The 23,293-nt window shown below is 37.3% G+C and overlaps 1 protein-coding gene across 2 annotated transcripts in view; it reads right to left on the bottom strand.

The window, feature by feature from the left end:
* Nucleotides 1–23,293, bottom strand: part of PPP2R3B (protein phosphatase 2 regulatory subunit B''beta) — a 55,414-nt gene that overhangs the window by 4,082 nt on the left and 28,039 nt on the right. For both annotated transcript variants that reach the window (XM_040584868.1, XM_040584869.1), the window contains 11 exons: nt 19,339–19,524; nt 17,491–17,594; nt 16,824–16,926; nt 16,029–16,103; nt 12,494–12,580; nt 11,917–12,073; nt 9,976–10,024; nt 8,639–8,728; nt 7,009–7,184; nt 3,532–3,650; nt 3,342–3,448 (listed from right to left, as the gene is read on the bottom strand). In XM_040584868.1, coding sequence (XP_040440802.1) covers nt 3,342–3,448; nt 3,532–3,650; nt 7,009–7,184; nt 8,639–8,728; nt 9,976–10,024; nt 11,917–12,073; nt 12,494–12,580; nt 16,029–16,103; nt 16,824–16,926; nt 17,491–17,594; nt 19,339–19,524 — 1,253 coding nt within the window. The remainder of the gene's footprint in view (nt 1–3,341; nt 3,449–3,531; nt 3,651–7,008; nt 7,185–8,638; nt 8,729–9,975; nt 10,025–11,916; nt 12,074–12,493; nt 12,581–16,028; nt 16,104–16,823; nt 16,927–17,490; nt 17,595–19,338; nt 19,525–23,293) is intronic.

Raw genomic sequence — 23,293 nt, forward strand, 5'->3', positions numbered from 1 at the left:
GATCAGAGTCCAACCATTAACCTAGCACTGCCAAGTTCATCACTAAAGCATGTCCCTAAGCACCACATCCACACATCTGTAAAATAACTGCAGGGATGGTGACTTAGTTTTCACAAGCTTCTGACCTAAGGGTAGGCAGAAATCGCTAAGATGAAGCGTAATACTTGTTTCTATTTAGTCAATCCAAATACGTGGTTGTGTATGTGATACTTGAGACACTTTGAAAAATTACGAAGTGGTAGGTAATGGAGACAATGAGCATTACAATCTACACTCCAAGGAAACAAAGCAGCAAAACTTCAGGAACACTTAGATAAAAAAAAAAAAACCAAAACTTTTATCCATCTCTGTGGAGGGCCAACAGTTAAGCCATGGTCAAACCCAACTAAGGATACAGAAAAGAATTAGTTAAATGCATGATTTTTTGGGCAGTGCTTCCAGAGCATGCAATATTTTTTCTTTGTCAGCTTTTTTTCCTACAAGATCTGTGTCAAATCCAGTAATGCCAGAAACAGAGGCAACATGCAACCAAAAAGTTGCTTGAGTTTACAAACACCAGGCTCAAAAGAAATGAGAAACTGGATGTTTCAGCATCATACATCTTTTCTCCTCCAAATCCCAGTGTACTGCACTACACTACTCTTTTAACACCAAACTGTTTTCCTTAAGGAGTGTATTTACACAGTGAAGGAGCATATTTTCAAGTTTTAGAGTTACTAGGATTCTGCTTTATATACCATAAGTTCCATAACATTGGCTGTATTACTTAAGCTGTAATTACATGGACGTATAAAGACAACTGTGCCTATACCACGGAGAGAACGAACTTGATAGAAGTACCAGAAAAACTAAGTGTCTAAGACCTGTTAGAATTCTGTTTACTGAAGAGTGAAAATTTAAGGTAAATTTTTAAATATAATGCAAAAGTTTAACTTAGAAACTAAAATACAAAATGTTTCTCATTTTGTCCACTTCCTGTGTAAAGCCATAAAACCATGGTGTCGGGTACACCTTGCATACATTTTTTTTGTGGAAAAGAAGTGATTTGACCCAAAGAATACTGGCTGTGAATTTTGCAGCTTTTATTTTCATCAAGAGCAGATATCCTGGGGGGAGGGGAGGGGGATGGGAAATGCATAACCCCCCCAAAAATTTATCCTGAACAATAATCACAAAACTGTGCTTAGCTCAGAAACAGCTGTAGTCAACGAGCTCATAACTGAGTCATAAAGAGCCTCGAGGTGCTTTTATTCTATTTCATCTGCACTCATGAGTGAAATTGTGCCCAAAGTTTATCTTAGAACTTTACAAAATTTCACTTGTCTACTACAGCCCAGCAATTTCAAACCTTAATCAGAGGTGCTGAGTAACATGACTTCCTGACCTGCAGGTCCCTTACTACTAATGTCAAAAGGATATTTTGCCTCAGATGAGTTCCAGTTGCATATAGTTCAGATACCGCAAACGGTCTTAGGAGAGAAAGCTAGAGGAAAAGTTGCAACCCTTCCTTGGCCATCTAGCTTCTACAAACCATACAGTATACGACTGAACCCTGGAGCACGTCTTAAGTGACAACAACCCTAGCTTCTCTGGGTATTCCACAGCAAAGCTAGAAGAGACCTTAAGAGCTGTAAGACAGAGAAATAGGATCTTAATGGAATCCAGGAGATCTGCATTTAACTATCAACTTTCAGGTGAGCTTGAGACAAATTCAGTCAAAAACCATCTGAATTTGACAACTTCGTATCTGAAAATGGGAAAAATGGGCTTGCCACTTTAATTCTATAAAGTCGCATCAGCAGCAGAATTATAAAACAGAAAGGTGGAGACACAACTTCTGCTATAGAAGCAGACGGACCAGCAGGAGAGAGAAAAAACAAGCCTAAAATAAAGGTGTAAGTGGTTCTAGGTAAGATTTAAGACGTTAGTACCTGAAGGCTTCCAAATGCCATTAATTTCTGTGTCAAGCTTAGACTCTCAGGCTGACCTGCTGATGCACTGATTTACTGTGTTACATTAAGGGAGCCCCTCTGACACACGGAGATGACAGCAGACGCTGTAGGGGTGGCAGGCACTGTAGGGGCTGGTCTGATCCTGTCAGGAGCAGCTTAAGTCCACCAGAAACTTTTTTAAAATGTTGACTCCTGATGGTTTAAACGTGTTAATTTCAGAAGGGCCAAAAATCTGAATTCTTCACTGGTTTAGAAGAACCCCACCTGTTTTGTCAACCAAGTTCCAAATAAATAGCATTTTGCTGCCAGCAAGACTGAAGAAGCTGTTTGTTTCTCTGATCCCTCACATTTAACTATTATACTCAGCATTGAAGCATCTCAAACAAGAGTAAAAAATGCACATACCTATGCTGTACCTTCCCCAAACTTAGCTTATGACCTTAAGAGATTAAACAAGATAAAAAACATTGAAGGTTTAATATTGCCTAACTTACAGCACAGCAAAGCTTCAGTTATTTTTAGCTTGTTAATTCTGTAATATTAATCAATTCTAGCAGAGGATTCCATGAAAAGTTAAAGAGCATGATCCCCCTTAAAGCTGAAGAGGCCGGGCGATGATAACTATTCTCTCCCTCTCCTCTCTCTTTCCTCATGTGCTTTCTTTGACAAAGTTTCTTGAAATCCATGTGCTAAGAGGATTTTACTTTCTCAGGCTTTAAAGCACTCTTAAATATCAAGCTAGTCATTCTCTCAATGCATGGCAAGAACCAGATATTTTAAAATGGAATATTGATGCATGAAATGCAGGAAATTTTTTTCTCTAAACCGATCCATCAACTTAAGGCCTAAACTAAGTTACATTTGTACTTGTTTTCCTTGTCTTTTTAAATAATGAAAACAATGAATGGCAAATACAGGACTTGGGATTCCAAGAGGTTCTGGGAAAAGTAAAAGTGTGATTTTGAAACAGCAAGATTAATTACCTTATTTACTCCTAGAGAACTGTGAGAAAATACTTCTAAGCTGATACAATTGAATTCAGAAGTGAGGTATTTGCCTCCCAAAGCTCTTAATGAAGCTCTTAATTCATTTAACAAGCAGCTACAAAAATAGTTGTATTCTGTTCAAAGCTGAAGCTTTTTCAAGTCTTAATTCTTCCCAAAATTTGAAGTAGGACCTTTTCTTTTACAAAACCAATGTGTACAAACCTTTACAAACTGTTAAGAAATATTTAATTTGAGATAAATGAAAGGTTCTTCCCCTCACGGAGCACATGGCTAAACATGACAAACAGCAACGTTCTACAAAAATAGCATCAAGGATGGCAGTGACAGTGAGGCTCTACATTAGTAGAGAGGATTTGTACCAACCGTCCCGCTACATTCTTACCCGTCATTCCACTGGTCACTTGCTGCCTCTTCTGCTACCAAGATATCGTACTCTTCAGCAGCATACTTTTCCCAGTCAGAGATCTCTTGGCTTTCACCTTCACCATCCTAAACAATCACATTGCAAGTTATATAAAACCACATTAATTGTAAGCACGTTGCTAAAAAGACTTTTAAAGCTTCATACTCACCCGCATCATAGAAAACTGATCCTTCTGTTCATGGTCAAGGTATTTTTCAATGTTGAAAAAAGTATCAAAAAACACATTTGTCAACTTACATCGTTTTAAATCATGCAGAGTAATTTTTCCTGTAAAGAAGATTATGAGACGAGATGTTTAGAGCTGGAATTATCCTTTGTCCAAAGAGAAGGAATTTTATTCAAAAGTTAAGTCATCATTATGCTCAAGAACATTTGTCACCAGGGCTCAATGCAATGGGAAAAAAGTGAATAGATGAAATACACACCTAGAGATGCGTCCTTCAAAGTGGACAAAACTTTGGAATTTTTCAGATTTGTTACTTGCTTTAACTGTCATCCTACTGCCCTTCAATACGCTGGAGTGAGATGCAGTCTACCTCGCTTAGCTATTAAATATCAATTAAGAGAATTGTCTAAGCTTCCTCAAGAGACTGAAGTCTCTCCAGTGAGCTAGCCATTCCTTCCCAGGAACTGCTTGGGTAGCAGGTAGGTATCTCCTCTGGCAGTGGCCCTTTCTCTTCCCTGACTTGAAAATCTGTGACAGAGATGACAGTGTGTGACTATACTTCATAAAGATGAAATTTTTGTAGAAATCAGTTTGCCATACTTGTCCAGCCTGATCAATATTTACTGCTTGAGAGGAAAGCTAAACATTTAGAGGTGTTTCATTTGTTTTTTTATAAAGTGATACTTTAAAGACTCAAATCAACAGATCTGTTAAGTGTTAGAAGTATTTGTCAGGTTGCTCAGAAACATTACCTTATTTCAAAGCTGAATATTAAGCTACTGCAGAAAGATTGAAAAATACCTGATATACAGGGAAAGACAGATGACTATCCTTAAAACTCCCCTTTATTGATTCACCTGAAACATGGCAAATCTGCTGTTGTCAATCAGAGAGGGGCTAACTGCAGGTGTTACGGAAGAGTTCAATAAAAGACAGACTTAGAACATTTCCTCAGCATACTTTCCCAGCCTCTAACGAGGTATAACTCAAGGACATCAGAGGGAAGGAAAATCTGAATCCCATTTGGAAATGGTTGCCATGCTTGTGTCTGTTGCCATGTGAAGGGCCTTAGTGTATTCTGCCTGGCTTACAGCTGATGCTCCAGAACGATGCAAATCCCTCATGACACCTGTGTTGTATCTGTCAGACCCACACAGATGTCTGATGTGCTGGGCCATCTCAAGTGGCAGCAACTCCTCACAACCAAGCAAATGATTTCAGTCCTAGTTATATAAGTTCCCAATTTAAGTTTGGCACCTAAATTTGGTTCAGTGATTTGCTCTCAGGTTTCCACTTAATGCAATGAGAGCATAGGTATGTAACACTCACATAGATGCCTACCATTGTCTCTCAAAGGCCAACAAAAAAACAGAATGAAACTGCGATAATTAACTCGGGTGCCCACAAATTAAAGGATTTGGTTTTTGGTACACAGAGCATCCTGTAGCACACTATACCACAGTTTAGCTGTAACTGTATGAAAACACCTTCTTTGTTTCAAGTCTACCAGCTGAAAATGTCATTTTATGGTGCTGAGTTTTGCATTAGGAAAACAGAAGAATTTTTTCTTAATCCACCTTTTAAATATCACTCAGTTTTTATAAAAAACAAACAACGCTTCACAACTGGCTTTCATTTTTGTTGCCCTGAGTAACTCTCATCTTGTTGTGTTCCCCTGCCTCCTTTTATCATCTTCATGACACAGAACAGATACATCAGTCTTGTTCCATCTGAAATGCAGAACAGAAACATTATTGAAAATGTCTGCCTTTCAGAAGCTAACGTACAAGACTGGAAGGGAACCTCCGAGTTCAGGAGGCTATTGTAGGCAACCACATAACCTAAGTATGTTCCTCACAGCTTGCTTCACTTGTCCTGAAATGTTTCCCACCACCCAAGGTGGGAAATCACCAATCATACAATGTTGGCCTGGGACTTCATTCCACTGATACCTCGGATTGAGTTTCCAGTTTACATATACTTAATACTAATTTTTCATTTACAATTTTTTTAATCTGCATGTTGTCACCTAGAAAATACATTTTAGCCTGGGTTAAATAACAGCATGAAGCTTTAAGTTCTAGTTTTCAGCTATTTCAATTCCCTCAGCATGCAAACAATTATGTCTCAGTAAGAGACAACTACCTTTTTAAAATAAAATCGATTTTATTGTAACATAAATATTCTTAATACTAGAAAGAAGGTGGGCAATAAGACTATTACTAATTGATTCTCTAACCGTAATTGTACAGACAGTAAACAGAAGCACCGTCTTACACACGGAACTATAGTGACACTTGACATTCAAGTAGGAAAAACTCAGTGCTACATCTGTAAGTGTCTTAAGTGTGAAACACTAGCACAATCCTACAGTCACTAAGCAAAAGCATTAAAAAGAGATAGTCAACAATCTTCTACCACAAAAAAGAGCAAACATTAGTATATGTGATAGAGGTTGTTACTGCTATCAAACTCTTCAAGAGCAAATAGGCAAGTTCTAAATTTACTGCAATGCAGAGTCTGCATAATAATAGCAACCAACGGTATTCCAAGTCCTCTTACACACTGAAATTTGTACTAAAAAGTGTAGCCATAACAAGGGTTATTAGTGCTAACTGTGGTCAAGTGTTGAGACATTAAGTGTAGATACGAGCTGACCTCAGTTGTGTCAAGTTCAACAAATCCCTGAAGAGACTAATCCATCATGGTTACAACAGTTTTATCAACTTAAGACAAATACCAGGAACAGCACAGGGATCATGAACATACAAGATACCACTCAGTAAAATGTCTACTAAGGCATGCAAAAATATTTTCAGTGTTGAGCAGCACAGAAGGGCAAATGTGAAGTGAGCATGATGCTCGCTTCCTAAGTTTTTTTCCAGTGTAAAATGTAAACTGAATTTTCATCAGCTAAAAATCGTATATGTCAAATGCAGGAGAGCAGAATTCAGGCTGATGAAGGTTCAAATGAATGTAGAAAACAGCCAAAAACCTACAACCAGTTTAGGATTCAGTTATTTTTAAGCCCACTGGCATGAATCTCCTAAGGGCAGCTTAAGCTTCTAAACTAAAAAAGTCATTACTGATCTAGAGACAAACATTGTTTAAAAACTGTTGCCTCTGAAGAAATCTCAATTAAATGAGTACTGGAACAGGTAAGAGGCCAGAGAACAGAACAGTCAACAGCTTTTCTTGAGAACATCACCTTAACCACATAGTGACAAAATGGCTACAAGCCCAAAATAAAAGCTTACAAGGAATTTTAAAGCGGCATATTAATTTTTACTATGAAAATTATGCATGCCATTGGAAGACCATCCGATTATTAAGCTCTAACAGACTTCAGAGAAAAGTCAACCTAAAGGCATATTCTTTTAAAGGTAATTGAATGCTCTTAAGGGTGCACTAAACTCCTAATCCAGAAAAACAGAAGTTACAGATGGAAAAGGATTTTACCTTCACATTGTGGCTTCACGAGATCCAGCATCTGGCACAAACAGTCTTCAAATGGCAAAGGTTCTATGGCCATGTTATCTAATTTTTGGCACTGTTCTTCATAAAAATATTCCAATTCATACATAGACAAAGCACCGTCCCCATCAAGATCCATGCAGCGAAACCAGTATTCAATGCTGAAATTCAGTAATTAAGAGCAAAGAACTGCTTACACAAAGTTATTATAGAGTTTCAAGAACGGATGTTGCCCGTTTTTAAGGCTACACTACTTACAGATGCAAAACTAGACTGAAGACTACATTCCATAATGCCATAGAAAGTCTTTTAACACCATCTATTGTGGTAAATTGCTGGCATTTGCCATGGCACACATTACTTCATTTTAAAACACACTTGTTAATTGAGTGGGTGAAGGAGGAAAGGATTAGAACATGTGGTTTTACACAGAAACTCAAGGGAGCCAATGAAAAATCAAATTAGAATCATAGAATTGTTTAGGTTGGAAAAGACCTTGGAGATCATAAAGTCCAACTGTTAACTCAGGGCTGCAGAGTCCCACTACTAAACCATGCTACTGTGTACCCCATCTAGGCTTTTTTTAAATACTTCCAGGGTTGGTGATTCTACCACCTCCCTGGGCAGCCTGTTCCAATGCTTCACCACCCTTTCAGCGAAGAAGTTTTTCCTAATATCCAATCTAAACTGCCCCTGGTGTACCCTGAGACAGTTTCCTCTTGTCCTGTCACTAGCTATTTGGGAGAAGAGACCGACCCCCACCTGCCCACAGCCTCCTCTCAGGCAGCTGTAGGGGGCTACTAGTAAGGTCCCCCCTGAGCCTCCTTGTCTCCAGGCTAAGCAACCCCAGTTCCCTCAGCTACTGCTCATAAGACTTGTGCTCCAGACCCTTCACCAGCTCCGTTGCCCGTCTCTGGACACGCTCCAGCACCTCCACGTCCCCTTGCAGTGAGGGGCCCAACCCTGAACACGGCATTCCAGGTGCGGCCTCACCAGTGCCCAGTACAGGGGGACAATCGCTTCCCTTGTCCTGTTGGCCGTGCTGTTTGGGACACAAGCCAGGACGCTGTTGGCCTTCTTGGCCACCTGGGCACACTGCTGGCTCGTGTTCAGCTGGCTGCTGACTAGGACCCCTAGTACCCTTCCGTCAGGCAGCTTTCCAGTCACCCTTCCCCCAGCCTGTAGTGCTGCGTGGGGTTGTGCATCAAAATGGATTGTGCATCAGGCCACAAGTTCTTTTTTTTCATATTGAACAAGACAGCAATATGTCATGCTATAGGTTTCTTATGAATACGCTACAGCTAATGCTAGCTGTATAGTTTCACAAAGTCACTGGCATCATGCAAAAACTGCAATTCCCTTTATCTATGACCCTGTATGTAAGAACAATAACATATATTTAGCCTCTTAAAAGTCATTAAAATAGACTTCTACAGCATCAGCATCAGGAGATAAATAAGAATGATGCAATGAACTAGGCTAGTTTTCCACTCTTGTTTTTATAGTCTAGCTCCTTCCATCACAGTTCCTGCTGAGCATCAGTGATCCCCATGTAAGGACTGGAAAACCAATAAAGTCAGTCTTTATTTTTGTTAAAACATAAATTCATTCTTACCTAGTTGGTGTCTTCTTGTCCTCTTCAGATATTAAAAACCAGACAAAATCAGCATAGCTAATTTTCCCATCTTTTTGTGCTTTTCTGCCTCTTGAAGGTGAATGAGGAAAGAGAAGATTTATATTAAACCACCTAGCTTTTACTAACCAAAATTAAGAATTATTTTCCTTGGTGCTGTTAACTGTTTATTTACTCCAAGTGATGCAGTGTTTGTAAGGTGACCTGTCACAGAATACTTTGATCGTTCAGGATAAGGAGCTTGCATGCTCTGTTCCATTTCCACTGCAGTGGGTAAAAAGTAAGGTAGCATGCTGTCCAGGACATACCGCTTTCCTTCCTGGGCAGCAATACCACTGCTTCATCATTAACAAAAGAGATATCTCAATTAATAAATAAATAAATAAATATACAAATACACATGCCTTTTAGACATAACACTTCCAATTCAGGTAGAAGTGATGAGAACTCAAAGCTGTACAGAACTCCACAGCTAAAAGTGTTGAAATGAAAATATGAAGATTAAAATGAAATAAAAACATTCAGGAAGTAAGTGGCAAGAACATAATTGCCCCTTTCTACTCCCATACCACAGCATCCAAATATGTTCTGAAGACACATGGTTAACCTGTCTAATGAAGAGTCAGGTAGGCAGTTCCTAGACATACTACATTTCTTTCCTAAAATCCATTTTTGCTGTTTTATCCTCAAGATTTCTAGAAAAATATGGTATATGTTTTGTCTTGCCCAAAAAACTTGCAAAAGGAGTATCTCTAGACATGTCTGCCAAGTCTCATTTCACTCATTTCAGCTTTTGTTATTTCTGTTTATCAGCTGCTCTCTAGCTGCAGATATCGTGCTAGCAAAAAGTTTCAAAAATGAGTAAAATGCTGTAAGTACCCAAGAGGAAGTCAATCCAAGTGAGAAAAATGAAGAATGACTGTAAAAAAATGTGAATTAACTCAACTGGAGGCATTTTTGTAAATTTGTTGATGCAATAAGCATGGATTTTACAAGTAGTACTGAAAAGCCCAGTCCCCTTTGAAAATTTTATAGGTTTGAGGGATAGAAAGACAACAATGCCAACATTTCTTCCCTTCCTCACTCCCATCCCTGCTAAAGTATACAATATCCAATGGCAGCTGTTCATATGGGTAAAGTAAAGAACTCAACTGAGCCAAAGGTTCCAAGAGCACTCTAGTACTACCAGAGTAAACTACAACACTAAATTTTGACATTCATGGCTCCATTTCAAGGGGAAGGCATTTTTTTCTGGGAATATCACACAATTTAACAAGCAAATACCAATTTGGATTTAGATCAGCATACAGAATAAGTACCTTGTTACTGCTCCTGAGAAGATCCGCTCTATCATTCTATTTGAAATTGCTGTGAAAAAAAGGTTTAAAATAGTGTCACTTATATACGTAAGTTATTTTTGCTTTGCACTGTCTAGTTGAAGAGTTTACTGGAACCCTCTTACATATACACGTCTGTGAGAAAGATCAAGTGTAGTGCTCCTCAATCCCTTTGAGTACTCTTAGAGAGGATCAGTTAACATGAAGTCTCCAAAGCAAAGCCAGAAATCAACCAGCTTTGAATTGAGACTTAATACAAAAGTAGTAATGTAATAAAAGTAATAAACTGGCCGATCAATAAGACAGCATTTACCAGTTCTTTGACAAGTAAGTCATGTTTTCCAGTGCCATTACATTTCATACAACCTTGGCATAGAGCCAAAGTAGAATTGGCATGTTAATGCACAATAAGCATACCTAACTGATTCTGACACGGGTCTATTTCTGACATGGTTCTGATCCGTGCTTCTATTTTGAAAGCATTTCAGGGATTGTAGAAATGTCTTAACTGAGTACTACTGCTGTAAAGAATATTCAATTTATCCTGAAGAATTTGTAGGTGGTACTTAAAGCAGCACATGATACTATTCTCACAGAAGGAGAATTACTTCTCACTATTCTACCTCCGAAATATTTTTTCAGCATTGCAGAAATACCGATAATTAAAGCAGGTGGTTAACCATTGAAATAATTTATCTTTTTTATGTACTTACGGTGATGCTATCACTGTATTATTCTACTAAGGATGCTAGTCCCTACACTTAGTATTTATCCCGAGAAGCATAGGGTAGTCCATTTGTTTCAGACATATGTGCTGCTGCTGCTTCTCATCTACAATTAAGTTGTTCAACCTTCTCAACAACAGCTACTTTAGTATTTTCTTACTCCATTTAAGTGTTTGATCTAGCCTAATTTTAGACCAGTGACAGTACGAAAGGACAGGATTGATGAAACAAGGTTATGCAATTTTGACATGCAAAAATAAGATGTTTTAAACTAAAGCTGGATTACGAAATCCTTTTTATGCCCTTATTTAGCCTAGTTATCATTAAGCAGCAGCTGTTGAGCTTTAATGAATATTCCATGTTTTAAAGGATGCAAAACTAAATTGCAAGTGGCATCATATCAGTTCTGCTTCCATTCTATGGTGTACTAACCCAGTAGAGCAACCACTTAAATGAAAGAAGCTTTCCTTCCTCAGTGTCCTAAAGTGTAGTCAGACTTCAGCAGGCATGTTTTCGGAAGCAATCAATTAGAATTGTGTTTATTCTTCCTAATGTGCGATAATATTCCATAATCACTTTGTGCTTAAGTAAGCTTTCCAGTCCTGAAGGGAATACTTTTAAGATGACAAGGGACACAAAGCATCTAAAAAACTCCAACATACAAGCTACAAGAATATTTGAAATAGGTACAAGTGCACAAGACTACAGAATCAGTCATTGTATACTGTGAATGCAGAAAATGTAAAGCTACTAAGTAGTATTAAACCAAAATGTACTGCCAGCTGAGTTAGCAAAACTTCAAAATAAGCGAACTACCCGCACATGAGTTTCTCTTTTTCTGCTCTTTTCATACCTTGCTATAAGAGCCATGCTACTTGAATAGTATCAGTAAGATAGTTTCCAAGATAACAAGCCCAAATCACCAAATGCAGCCATTTGATATACCAAGACTTAAATGATTTTTTTCCTCTACTTCTTTGCCAAGATCAGAACTCAAATTCAGAATTTTCCTCAAATTTGGTATTGATAGACACAAAGCAGCACTGCAGATTACATGTTCTGCTTTATTTCACTGAGTCAGCAGGATCAGCTATACCAACAGACTCATGAACACAGGACTTGGCAGTTAACCACTTCCTCAGTTGAAAGTCTACAGGTAATTTTATACATATAAACAAAGGCACTTCATTAGTCATACCATGATCATTATGTCGAGCTAAATCCTTCCGATCAATATAGAGGTCATGGTCTGTATCCAGCTCCCAAAATTTGCAATAGATAACATAAAAATGTTCATATGAGAAGTACTCTGTCAGCTGGTTAATATCAGCTTCCTCTTCCAATAATGCCACATTCTATTATCAGAAGGATAAATAGAACACATTAAAAAATTTGTAAGACATTTGTTGAATCATCTGAGTTCTCATAACCAAGTTAATATCTAATGCTATTTCAGTGGAACAATTTTTATCTCTAGAGACAGTGCAGACCATGCAGCATGACAGCAAGGACTGAACACAAGGTAGAAAATTAATGCATCCGCAGAAGAATGAGATCAGTCAGACTTCTGCTAAACAAATATGCATATATACACAGCTCTAGTTAAAAGACCACGTTCGAACGTATTCTTGTGTATAAGAATTAAGGCAATCGAGCCTTCACTAGTTTTTGGAAAAGGAAGACATGCTGCTTATGTTAGTCCCTTAAGCATTTAGTTAATGCAGTTTTTAAACTTGTAGAAACACCTGTCTTGCAAAATTTTAGATATTATGTACCTGCAAAAAGTTGCTTTTCCTGAGCTCGTTACAAGTTATTTTCCCAGACCAAGACCTATTTACTGTATAAAATATTCTCTGTATAACCTGCAAGAAACAGAAAATGGAAAGGTCATGTTAGGTATGCCAACTAAATACCCTCCCAAACGTTTGTCAGAGATAAGTCTTACAGCTCAGCTGCATTACAGGACTCCATCTTTCCCCTGTTTCTATTCTTTCTACTTAGCAGGTTGATGCTTCTCTTGTATGTTGTATTACCAAACCATTTCTAAATCTGTATCTAAACTCATCATGGCAAGTCTTATTTCAATGCTGCAGTACCCGTAACTCTCACAGTAAAGCTGCTAACTACTTGTATGCAATCTAGAATATGTCTATTGGCAATTTCACCACCTCCCAGTCCTCCAGATCTACAAGATACTATCTGATAAACCTATTAATATATCACATTGCTCCAGATTTAAAGACCTACATTTACTACAATAATATTTTACTTCATAAATAAAGTTACAGAAACAGAATTGGGACTGTTTAAGGATCAGAGTATAGGGGGGATGTTACTACTTCTGAAGTCCACAAATACAACAAATCAACACTTGACAGAAATACTTCCTGCGGGTGCAGAAAGAATATGTTTTTCCCCATTTAATTTTACTCTATTTAAAGTTACTTGAAAGAAACTTGTTAACAGTATTAAAAGTAGTACATAAGTGTTTTATAACTGAAGAACAAAAATATCTATGCAAGAATGATGAGTAGTTCTTGTGCCATGACAGGTTATCGAAACCAGAAACAAATCAATTCAGTTAATTATCCAACACTTTGTTTAAATCAATTTTATACATACGTTATTTTGCTAAACTCATGCATTCTGCGTAATTTTCTTAGTTTTAGTTTACAAACGTAAGATGTTAAAATATGTTTTTTTCTGTTTCTTAACTGAATTCAGTATTCACCTCAATTAGTTTAAGTCAACCAGATACACATTTCAAGTCAGTCATTAACCACTAACAAAACCAGACAAAAACCCTTAACATGTTATGAACTCTAAGTGCTTAATTGGAGATTGATTATACCTGCTAATTAGCAAGACTAAATACTGCATGTGTAGCGTTTAATTTGCAACACAGTAGTTACTAGCTAAAAACCCCCATCTCTTTAGGAACCCTCTTCCCCCAAATAAAACCTCTTCCCAACTGAAGACTTTAATTTTTTATCACTTCAGACTTTAGTTGCAGTAAATCAACAGTTTAAACAAACCAATAATTTCTAAATTACAAATAGAAGAGTAATATATTCATAACATTTAAAAATAAAGCTTAAACTGTAGCATGCAGCAAGCTCTACAGCTCTTACTTTTAACAAGAACAGCTGGTTCAATAAATCCAGAAAGGAGAATAGACTAGCCTGCTTCTGAAATTTAATTAACTTAATTCTAATTGTGAGTTTAAGGAAGGCCCATTTTTGGCTTATACTACAAAGCAATTTTTTCTAAAAAGGTTTGCCTTAGCTTTGCAACTTAATCCATCTGCATGTCATTATCTCATCTGTTACACATTTAACTGGTCTAAAAATAAAAACAAAATTGGATATTTGCTAAAGACAACTGGGAACAGACTTAAAGTTTTCTAAAGTGAATCAAAGCAGAGTATAAGCAAACTGTCAGAGAACTGCCTTTACTGTGTTGAACAGTGGTTTTTCAGAAGGGAGAGGAAATGGTGCAACGCAGGGATTACAATTTCAAGAATTCGCAGTTCAGATGAATACATAATGTACTTGCAGATTAAATATAGTATCTGATTTGTCAGGGCAAACATTTTTACCATGTTACACCTTTATCTTGGATGGGTGTCCCCAACTTCACGACTAGACTGACCAACCAGCCTACACTATACCTTAGCAGACAGAACTCTTTGCTTCCATGGTTGAACAACACTTACAAGACACTTGCTCCGCTGAAGAGATGTATGCAATGCATATACGCATACACATATATATATGCATATATGTATACAAATACACGCAGCAGAAGAATGGATCATTTAATCTGTAACTGGAAGTTAGCACGAACAGACGTTAAATTTCAGCCGCAGTGCTTACAAAGTCCTTTAGATAAAACTTCACGTAGGCAAGGTAAAGCAAAGTGAATACAGGCATGAAATGCCTTATTTCACCTTAGAGAAAATAATCTATAATTATTAATAATAACTTGCAGGACAGAATTTTAGAAGACTGTATTGAGCAACTGTTATTCCATCCTAAAATATAACAAGAAAGGGAAGAGTTCTCTTGCCATTTCTTGTTCTGCAGAACAGCATTCTAAATATTGTTGCTATATTCATAGCATTGCTAGTTTAATTCTAAGATTTTTGATTAAACACTGATTTCTATTGAAGACTACACTAAATTTTGTTCGTAAAGTACTGCCAGCGCTGATTTATTCAAGATTGTTAGACTCAGGCCTACTTGAATGAGCTGTTCCTCCAAAGAAAAGTAACTGGAAATGGCAGGACCTTTTACCTCCTACGGTCCTTCAGGACAAGCAGCAAGCTTTCACAATTTTAGAGCAGAGCAGTCTTGGCTACCACCCAGAATCCATTAAGAAAGAAAACTACTCATGGGCAGAACACTGCTTTCAGTAACATCTGACAAGAAAGTTCTGGGAGCTCACATAATCATTATAACAAGAAGCAAACCCTAATGCAGCAGGGCATACTTGATAGGCTGGCGAGTCTCTATAAGAAGGATATGAGGAACCAAAACCAAACGCTTTCAAAAAAGCTTCCATAGTTTTGGTCTGGGTCAAACTATAAGCTGATCAGCTCTGCATGTTTTTGTTGGAGAATATTCATTAAGCTATTTTTCACATGCACAAAGAAGTGAACTGAATGTCATTTTGAAGAATTCTCATCTTCTGAGACTTCAGTGGAATCGGCTGTCTAGCCTATAGTTCAGAAAATTTAATGTCACTGATTTTTTCCCTTGGGTACAGAAAGAATACTTCAGTCGCATAACTGTAGGAAGAGAGAAATGGAACTTTTTATGTATAAAACCTGCTTAGAAAGAAAAATCCCCAGAGAGGAATGTGGCAAGCAGCTTCAATATTATCATTATTTTACTTAATACTGAACATAATCACATTAATATAGAACTTCCATTCAAAATTCCATTTAATTAATCCCAGAGTAAGGTCAGGATTCTAACAAGTGCAGTCTATAGCCACAATCAAGTGCTTAAGATAACAGTCTGCTCTTCATTTAATGTTCATTAACTTATTCTACACTATTACAATGCAGTGTTTCTCTTCATACTAGTATGAAGTTCAACAATTTCTTATAAATGGTAAGAAAAACTATGATGCTTAGGAAACTGAGTCATTCTTCACAAGATTTCTAGTTACATAGAAATGAAGACTGACAGCATACTCAACTTTTCTCAAGGGGCAAAGATACTTACATATATTGACTAACCTTAACAATTCTGATTTTCCTACTTAGCTAACAAAAAATAGCTTTTCCAAATAAAAATCACTTACTGTGGTAATGTACCGAGAATGAAATTCAGATGCTTCTTTTAAAAACGATAGGCCGGGATGACTATTCACCACATCCTACCAAAACAAAAGCAGTAACAACATCCCAAACAGCATTCATTAGTGACTATATAAAAATATTAGCACAGAACAGCACATCTGCTTCCTTAACCAAAACAGTGCAAATTCACTACCACAATCATTAATGTTAACTTCATTTACAACATGCTTCATGCTAATAACACTGCTAACTTTTAAAAAATAAAATTATCTTTTAAAGAACCAGATAAACAAAAGCTTTCCTGTTTTTAGATGGGCTAAAGATTTTTGAATGTTGCTGAGTCCTGTAGCTTGTAATTCTGTGGCTGACTGATTCAGTAAAAGTCAATTTGGGTTTTATTCATTCATTAGTAAAGGTGGTGTCTGCTGCAGTTTGAGAGAAGATGTATTAGGTCTTGAATTCATATGCTACTTTTCCTTTGCTCTCCAAATGCCCTCCTTAACTTCAACTGCCTTTCTAAACAGTAAGGATTACCTGATAAAGTGCTATTCCTGCAAGCAATTTTAAATCCATGCACCTTACTGTAGCTCTTAAAGACCTCACCTTATACAAAATTATTAACTGTAAAAGAAGTCACTCACTAGCATCTCAGTTGACTATACAAAGCAAATTACACTAAATGTTATCAATAAACTCTAATGAAGACCATGAAAAGGTACGTTTAGCTCAAAAAATTCAGGGTTTTGCCAGCTCATCATTTTGTTGTGTTTCCAGAACTAGTTTCAGTTGCCATTTACCTGTAAAAAAGGAATGAAGTCGTCTTGCACCAAGTAGTTGCATCCAGGGTTCATTAGAAGATGAACAAACTTTGCAGCATCATCATAGCAGGTCTGAAGTATTCTGAAATGTAAATATTTCCATTTAATACTCTACCCAGAAAACTGCTTGTGCTACCTTGTACAGGCATGCTAGAGCAAGGTTTATGAAACTGCAACCACAACATTTAATTCAAAAGCTAATTACAAATGTCAAAGCACACTCCAAGCGAACTTATCAGAACTGTATGTCTCACACATTTATGTTAAAGGATGTGGGTACACCATGTAATTGATTACACAGAAGGACATTTTAAAGTTAGAACGGGAAGGAAAACTAAAAGAATAAAAAGCATTTTGTCCAGAACTGGCATCTGCAAGTTAGGGCCATGGTTTTTACTTTTCCCATTAACAGCCAGTCATTTACCAAACATTTTAAAATCTATAAACCCTGTAAAAAAAAGATTTGTTTGTTTGTTTATGTTAAAAGTGATGATTTAGTTACATTTTCCCAGGTACAAGTTTGCCATCAATGGTTGATTATGGGAAAGTGTTTTATTCCCCTTTACAGACTGGATCTCATTCAGAGGTTAAAATATCACATTTCAATTAAAAAAATGCAGTACTTCTAAAAAAGTAATCTACTTACTTCCGCCACATTGCAACAAATTTATGAACTGACACGTATCCTGTTCGCTCACCTCCAGCACAATAAAACAAAGGACCTTTCCAGTAAAGTGGGCATTCACAAGCCTAGAATTAAAGTATACATCAAGTCAATTTATTGATTGCTTATCTGAGGGTTACTCTCTTATTTATCTTTCAAAAATTAATTTTATAAGTGTTAAGAAAGAAACATTAAGGCACCAATTTTTTTGTAAACTGTTTCTGAAACCAACTGCACCTTCCAAAATAATTAATTTTAAGCGACTGCTTTAGGCTGAAATCCGGAAGTGGAAAGCAAAACATAGGGCAACTCGCAGCATTCCTAATAGATGAATGCAGTCTCATTGCTCTGTCCACTCTCCAATTAGCTGAACAGCGTCCAGGCTAATAAGCTCTGCTAAAGGGCTGGGTGTCTCTAAGCTAAGCTCAAGACAGCACAGTTACACAGCTTCTGAACTGGAGCAAATTTACATTTGTCTGGCTCAGAGGATGGCTCAACTCATCTGCATCCTTGCATCCATGCATGGCACGTCACCTATCCAATTTTAAGTAGTAGGCCAGCCTGCCCTGAGCAGCAGCTATCTTGCTTCAGGATACCCAGCAGTTACACCTTCACAACTTCACTGCTCCCACATATACCTACAGCGCTGCTTGTGTCTGCTCCAATCTTCCTCAGTCGTAACAGCTAAGTACCTATCTCTTGCCTAAAACTGACTATGATTTGGAGTAGTCAGACATGCCAGCATCTCTGAGACTCATGTGGATCTCAAGTAAGACTGAATACTGCAAGATGTATAAGGTCTCTGGAGCAAAAGGCCAGTTACTTCTCATGCAATAGTTTGTTCAGTACTTCAAAAAATAATAAAAAGTGAGTTTGACAAATACTTCTCAGACTGAGAGCCTTCAGGAGGGAGCCTTTCATCACTGAACTGTATGTGACTGGACCCTTCCACCTTTCCTGCTGAGAGGGAAGGGTCTCTTCCACATCCTCCCACTTCTGTGTGGAAAGGAGCTGTGGAAGGCAGGAATCTCACCACCCAGCTTAGCAGGTACACACTTCTCGTGAGGCAACCAAGGAGTTTCTGAACCTCCAGTCTTGCTCTTGTGAGAAGTCTTTGTTTCTATTTTCTAGACTCTGGACTTCAAATGCAAAGTGAAAGGAAGGGGGATGAGAACCTGAGACTCGTAACCAAGACCATGATATTTCAAGCATTCATTCAATATAACAAAATGGAGATTTAAGTTTAATTTAACTAGCTTATTGTCCATTACACACAAGTTGAAAAATATTGGCTGCTTTCTAAGCTCAGTATTTTGTCACTGTGCCATAACTCTAAATTAGCTCTTCAGTAATAACTCGAGGCCTATAATGTCAAGTTACCAAACCATTCTGTCTTTCAATGTCTTTACAATGGAGATTCATGACACTGATGCATTCATCACCAGTCAGAGAAACCAGAGAAACCAGTGTGGACTCCTGAAAATAAAACGTGTATTAACAGTGCTTTTGCCTTAAGTCTGTTGGTCAAAACATAAGACAGAACAACATACAATGTGCCCCTCAGTATCTGGTGGTTTACGCAACTAAAAAAATAGTTCAAGTTTTGTTTTAATGTTGTTTCTTTTTGTAAGCAAAATGTAGGGCCATTTGAGACAGTTAATGCAAAGATTTCCACACATAACTCTGCTACCAACAATGCTGAATATGATGTCTTACTGGTACTACCTTGTAGGAGACGAAAATGCATAATCCAAGAACACAAAGCACACAGAACTCGTTTCCTTTCCATAGGTGTACAGTACTAAAAGCGGACAGCCAGTAAGTTCTCACCTTTGCAACCTTCCCCATGTCTTCTAACGTTGCCCTCTCATTTGGAAACTCAGAGAAAGTTCTCTCAATTTTGGCAATCACAGCATCTATATTCACTTTTTCCTTAGGACATCCTCGAGGAAAATAGAAAGTTGGAATGTTTTGACTAAGTGATGGTGGCAAAGTTTCTTCCTTCTTTGTCTGAACCTAAATAAAGAAATACACATTTGACAGTCAGGTACAATGAAATCACATATATTAGTTATCCTCAGATGACTTGAATGTCTTGGTATTATATGTTACAACACACCTTCACAAAGATTTCTGATCATAGGTTGAATAAGCTATTTAAGAATGAGAGCACATTGGAAATATTAATGAGTATTTCCAAAACCTGTCATTTAGGAAAGATTTCTAGGATGTTAAAATTTTAAGAAAAATAACTTCAGTCTTCAACATATCAAGTTTCAGAATTAATACACTAGGCAGCTTCTTGGAGACATCAGAAATAACTCAGGTTATATTATGAGTTTCAGAAGAAAAAAACCCAATTTCTAGCTTAACAGACAGGTCATGAAACAATTTGCTTTTAAAATATTTCTAGTTTTACAGCTTCAAACTTTTGAAATTACCATGAAAACTTTGTTACAAATGACCAACCTGTTTAATTTAGTTACAGTGAAGATTTTTTTTATCCTAAAAATGCTTGATTTTATAAAGGTAGTAAATGACTCCTGCAGAATGATTTTTTTTCTTCTGTAAAATATACATAATTATGGCATGAGAGCTTAGAAATTGTGTTTCTGAAGAATTTGTGATATACTGTGCTACTACCCCCCCAACAACCAGTAACAAGAGAAATAATTTATTTAAATTTATTTAACTTCATTAAAAAAGACTTTACCTTGTACTTAGTTTCCAAAAGGAAGTCCAATAAGGCAGAGAAACAAAGGTTACAAGCACAATAACAGAGTTACATGGCAACTCAAAATTAGCAAATAAACATGAAGTCTTTCATCCCAAAGCCACTATTCAAATGTAAAAATAATGGCTAATGCTACTTGGTGGCTCATCCTATTGTTAAATGTTCAAGATCCTGAATCCCATCTCGCATTTCCAACCAGAACTAGGGGGGAGAATCCAAACCCCTCCCAAAACCTCCAACCCTCATTTTACTCCTTACCGCCTTTGACAAAGTGCTTGTACAGATACCCAGCTTTCCTACCACAATCAAAGTCCTTCCTTAAATCAGTGAAAGAACTAGGTGCTTATGGACAACAGATTTTAATTTGCAGGGTTCCAACCCAGAAGCCTTCATGCTACACACGCTAAAAAAAGCCTGAATTAACCTTTCCTTCCCCTCCTCTGCATTTCAGCCAGAATTCCTGTTCCCAGCTGCAGAATTACCTCAGCTAAGTTACAAGTTTTATTTCACAGAGGAAAACCTTACCTTAAATCTGTGACACCTACAGTCAGTGTCTGTAATTTTCTAAGAATCCTGTAAATTACAGCTTTTGATGCCTTGCCATTAGTGCAGTGGTCCAGCTAACGGGGCATCAGCTTAGAACAAGAGTGCCACAGGGCATCAAAAATCCCTTCCAAACTTTTAGGAAGTATAAAGATAGCTGCATTTTATTCTGTAAGTAACATTGCCACCAGCGCTACAAATAACGTGTATAACTGGATTAACATCTTGTTTCATTCTAGCAACCCAGGTCTACATACCAGCACTTTGAGCCCTAGTAGTTACCCTCCGTGGACTAAAGACCTATTCCTTGGACTGGTACCCTACAGCCAGAGAGCTAGTGTGCTTTTGAGCTCTGGCAATCTAACCATCTTTTATTTAACAAAATCAAACTGTTATGTTCATTCCAAACAGCAAGGTTATTTTTATTTTTTCCCCTTTTCCCTATTCACAAGATCTGCCTGGATAGGCACTCCCAACATGAGCCCAAATTGCTACCAAAGCGGCAGGAGTTGCAGTTCTTCAGAGATGCCTGATGAGGTGTGCCTCATCTGAGAAAAGGGTGTCAGTTACAGACTACTAACGTCCTCCGAATGTTTAGGGTAACACAAGGTAAATCACTATTTCAAGAAAACCTAGTACAGACAAAGCATATTTAAAATCCACAGCTAGGAAAATTTAGAGCCTCAGATTAACAAGTTTCTTTTAAAAGGAAAAGTAGATCCCAAGAGAAGAAGAAAGGCTATCAACAGAACTATGTGTTCATTGGAAACTTCATATTTTTTTCAGAAACTACTAATTTACTTCAGATACCTCAGAGTACACAATAAATGATTTTCATTAGTCCAAGTCAAAAGCTGTTCTTAAATGCACGTGTAGTTCTCAGTTTAGGATTTGTAGTAAGACCTATCCTAGTACAAGTAACTTCCTTGGATGTTAATTAAAAGCATTACACAAAAATGGTTTTTAATTTATTTATTTTTCATGTTCCATGTAAACATGTTCCAGACCATGATTATGAGGAAGTTAAGCAAAATATTCAGAGCTGAAGATAAGACATACAGGGGAAGAAAACTGATTTTTCTAAGATGAAAATGTTATGTTTGAGCATGACTTTGAATTCAGCATGCTTAGTATAAAAATATACTGTCTTCTAGATTAAATATTATGTATTTATTAAACCCTAAATCCAAGTATAGAATACAAACTTCTTACTGCAAGACAAAATAACTCTCCCCATATTGAAAGATATTGCCTATTTTTACATGCTAGTTTCTCAGTCAGTGAAACAAAAAAACTATAAAGAAGAAACTGTAAAAATGCATTAGAAAGTGGATGATCACATCACAATCATTTCTGATCGATTTGTTTGGTGCCTACATATAGGCATTGAGACGGAATACCATCTAGGGCACAAACCAAAATGACCTTGAATGTTCCACGTGGTATCCAGCGGCCAGTTCAGAGCACAGCTCTGGCTCTATATCTGCCATGCAGATGTTCTGGGCACACTATGTGAGCTTCTTAAATGCCACAGCAACTTGTAATTGGACAACTGAATTGCACCGTTAATGTCAATCAACATAGGGCTAACAGCCTGTAACAAGGAAAGAAATAGGTCATCCAAAACTATTAGCTCCAAGTAATGTACTACAAAGTTAGTATTGCATCTCCTTTCTCTCTCTCCTTGCCTTCCCAAGAAGGGCCAGGAATTCCTCTTCTCTCAGCCTGAGTCCCATCCAAAACTCGAAAGGCTCCTTGTACAACTGAGGCTGCTCTGCTCTATGTGATACTAAATGTCTCTAAAAGCTTTACTACTTTCTGTAATTTCAGCTAGTTACTTCTGTAGATGCACATATTGTATAGCTGATGGAAAGAGTCAGTTCTGTTATTTCAGGGCAATCAAAACGCACTAATTGTGTGAGATTAAGCTGTTCTAAAACTAATTGTAACTTTAACCAGGGAATTTCTTCATGAACAAGAACTGCTAGAAGTCTGCTAACACCAAATCTTTGACTGGAAGATCTGCAGCAACGGTCCTTTATTCTTTTTACATATTTATTCAATTTCAGTGGTCAATTTAACATTTAGAAAGTTTTCTTACGGCTTTAAGTTAAAATTCTTAATACTGGTACCAGTAAGCTAAACTGACAAAAGAGACTGGTTTGGCAAATGAAGAAACGGCACAAACAATAACATACTTGGAGTTAACAATAACCGCTGTACAAGCTTGCAAATAACTCATACAAGCAGATGTGTGCTGCAGTGTCAGGACCAAATGGTGCATTAGCCTTTGCAGTAAGTACACGTCAAGTCCAGAATCTGTAATCATATTGTAAAGTTGCCACTGCAGGGTTTTTTTTAATGTAAAAGATGAGAAGTGTCGATTCCTTGAAAATTCCTTATTTGTAATAATGTAAACAAACCCGTGTAAGATTTGTCTGTAACAGAACGCAAGAAAACCTTTAACACATAACCAGTTTTCATTCCTGACACACAGAACAAAAAGGA

The sequence above is a fragment of the Falco naumanni genome, chromosome 2 (assembly GCF_017639655.2).
Source record: "Falco naumanni isolate bFalNau1 chromosome 2, bFalNau1.pat, whole genome shotgun sequence".
NCBI lineage: Eukaryota > Metazoa > Chordata > Aves > Falconiformes > Falconidae > Falco > Falco naumanni.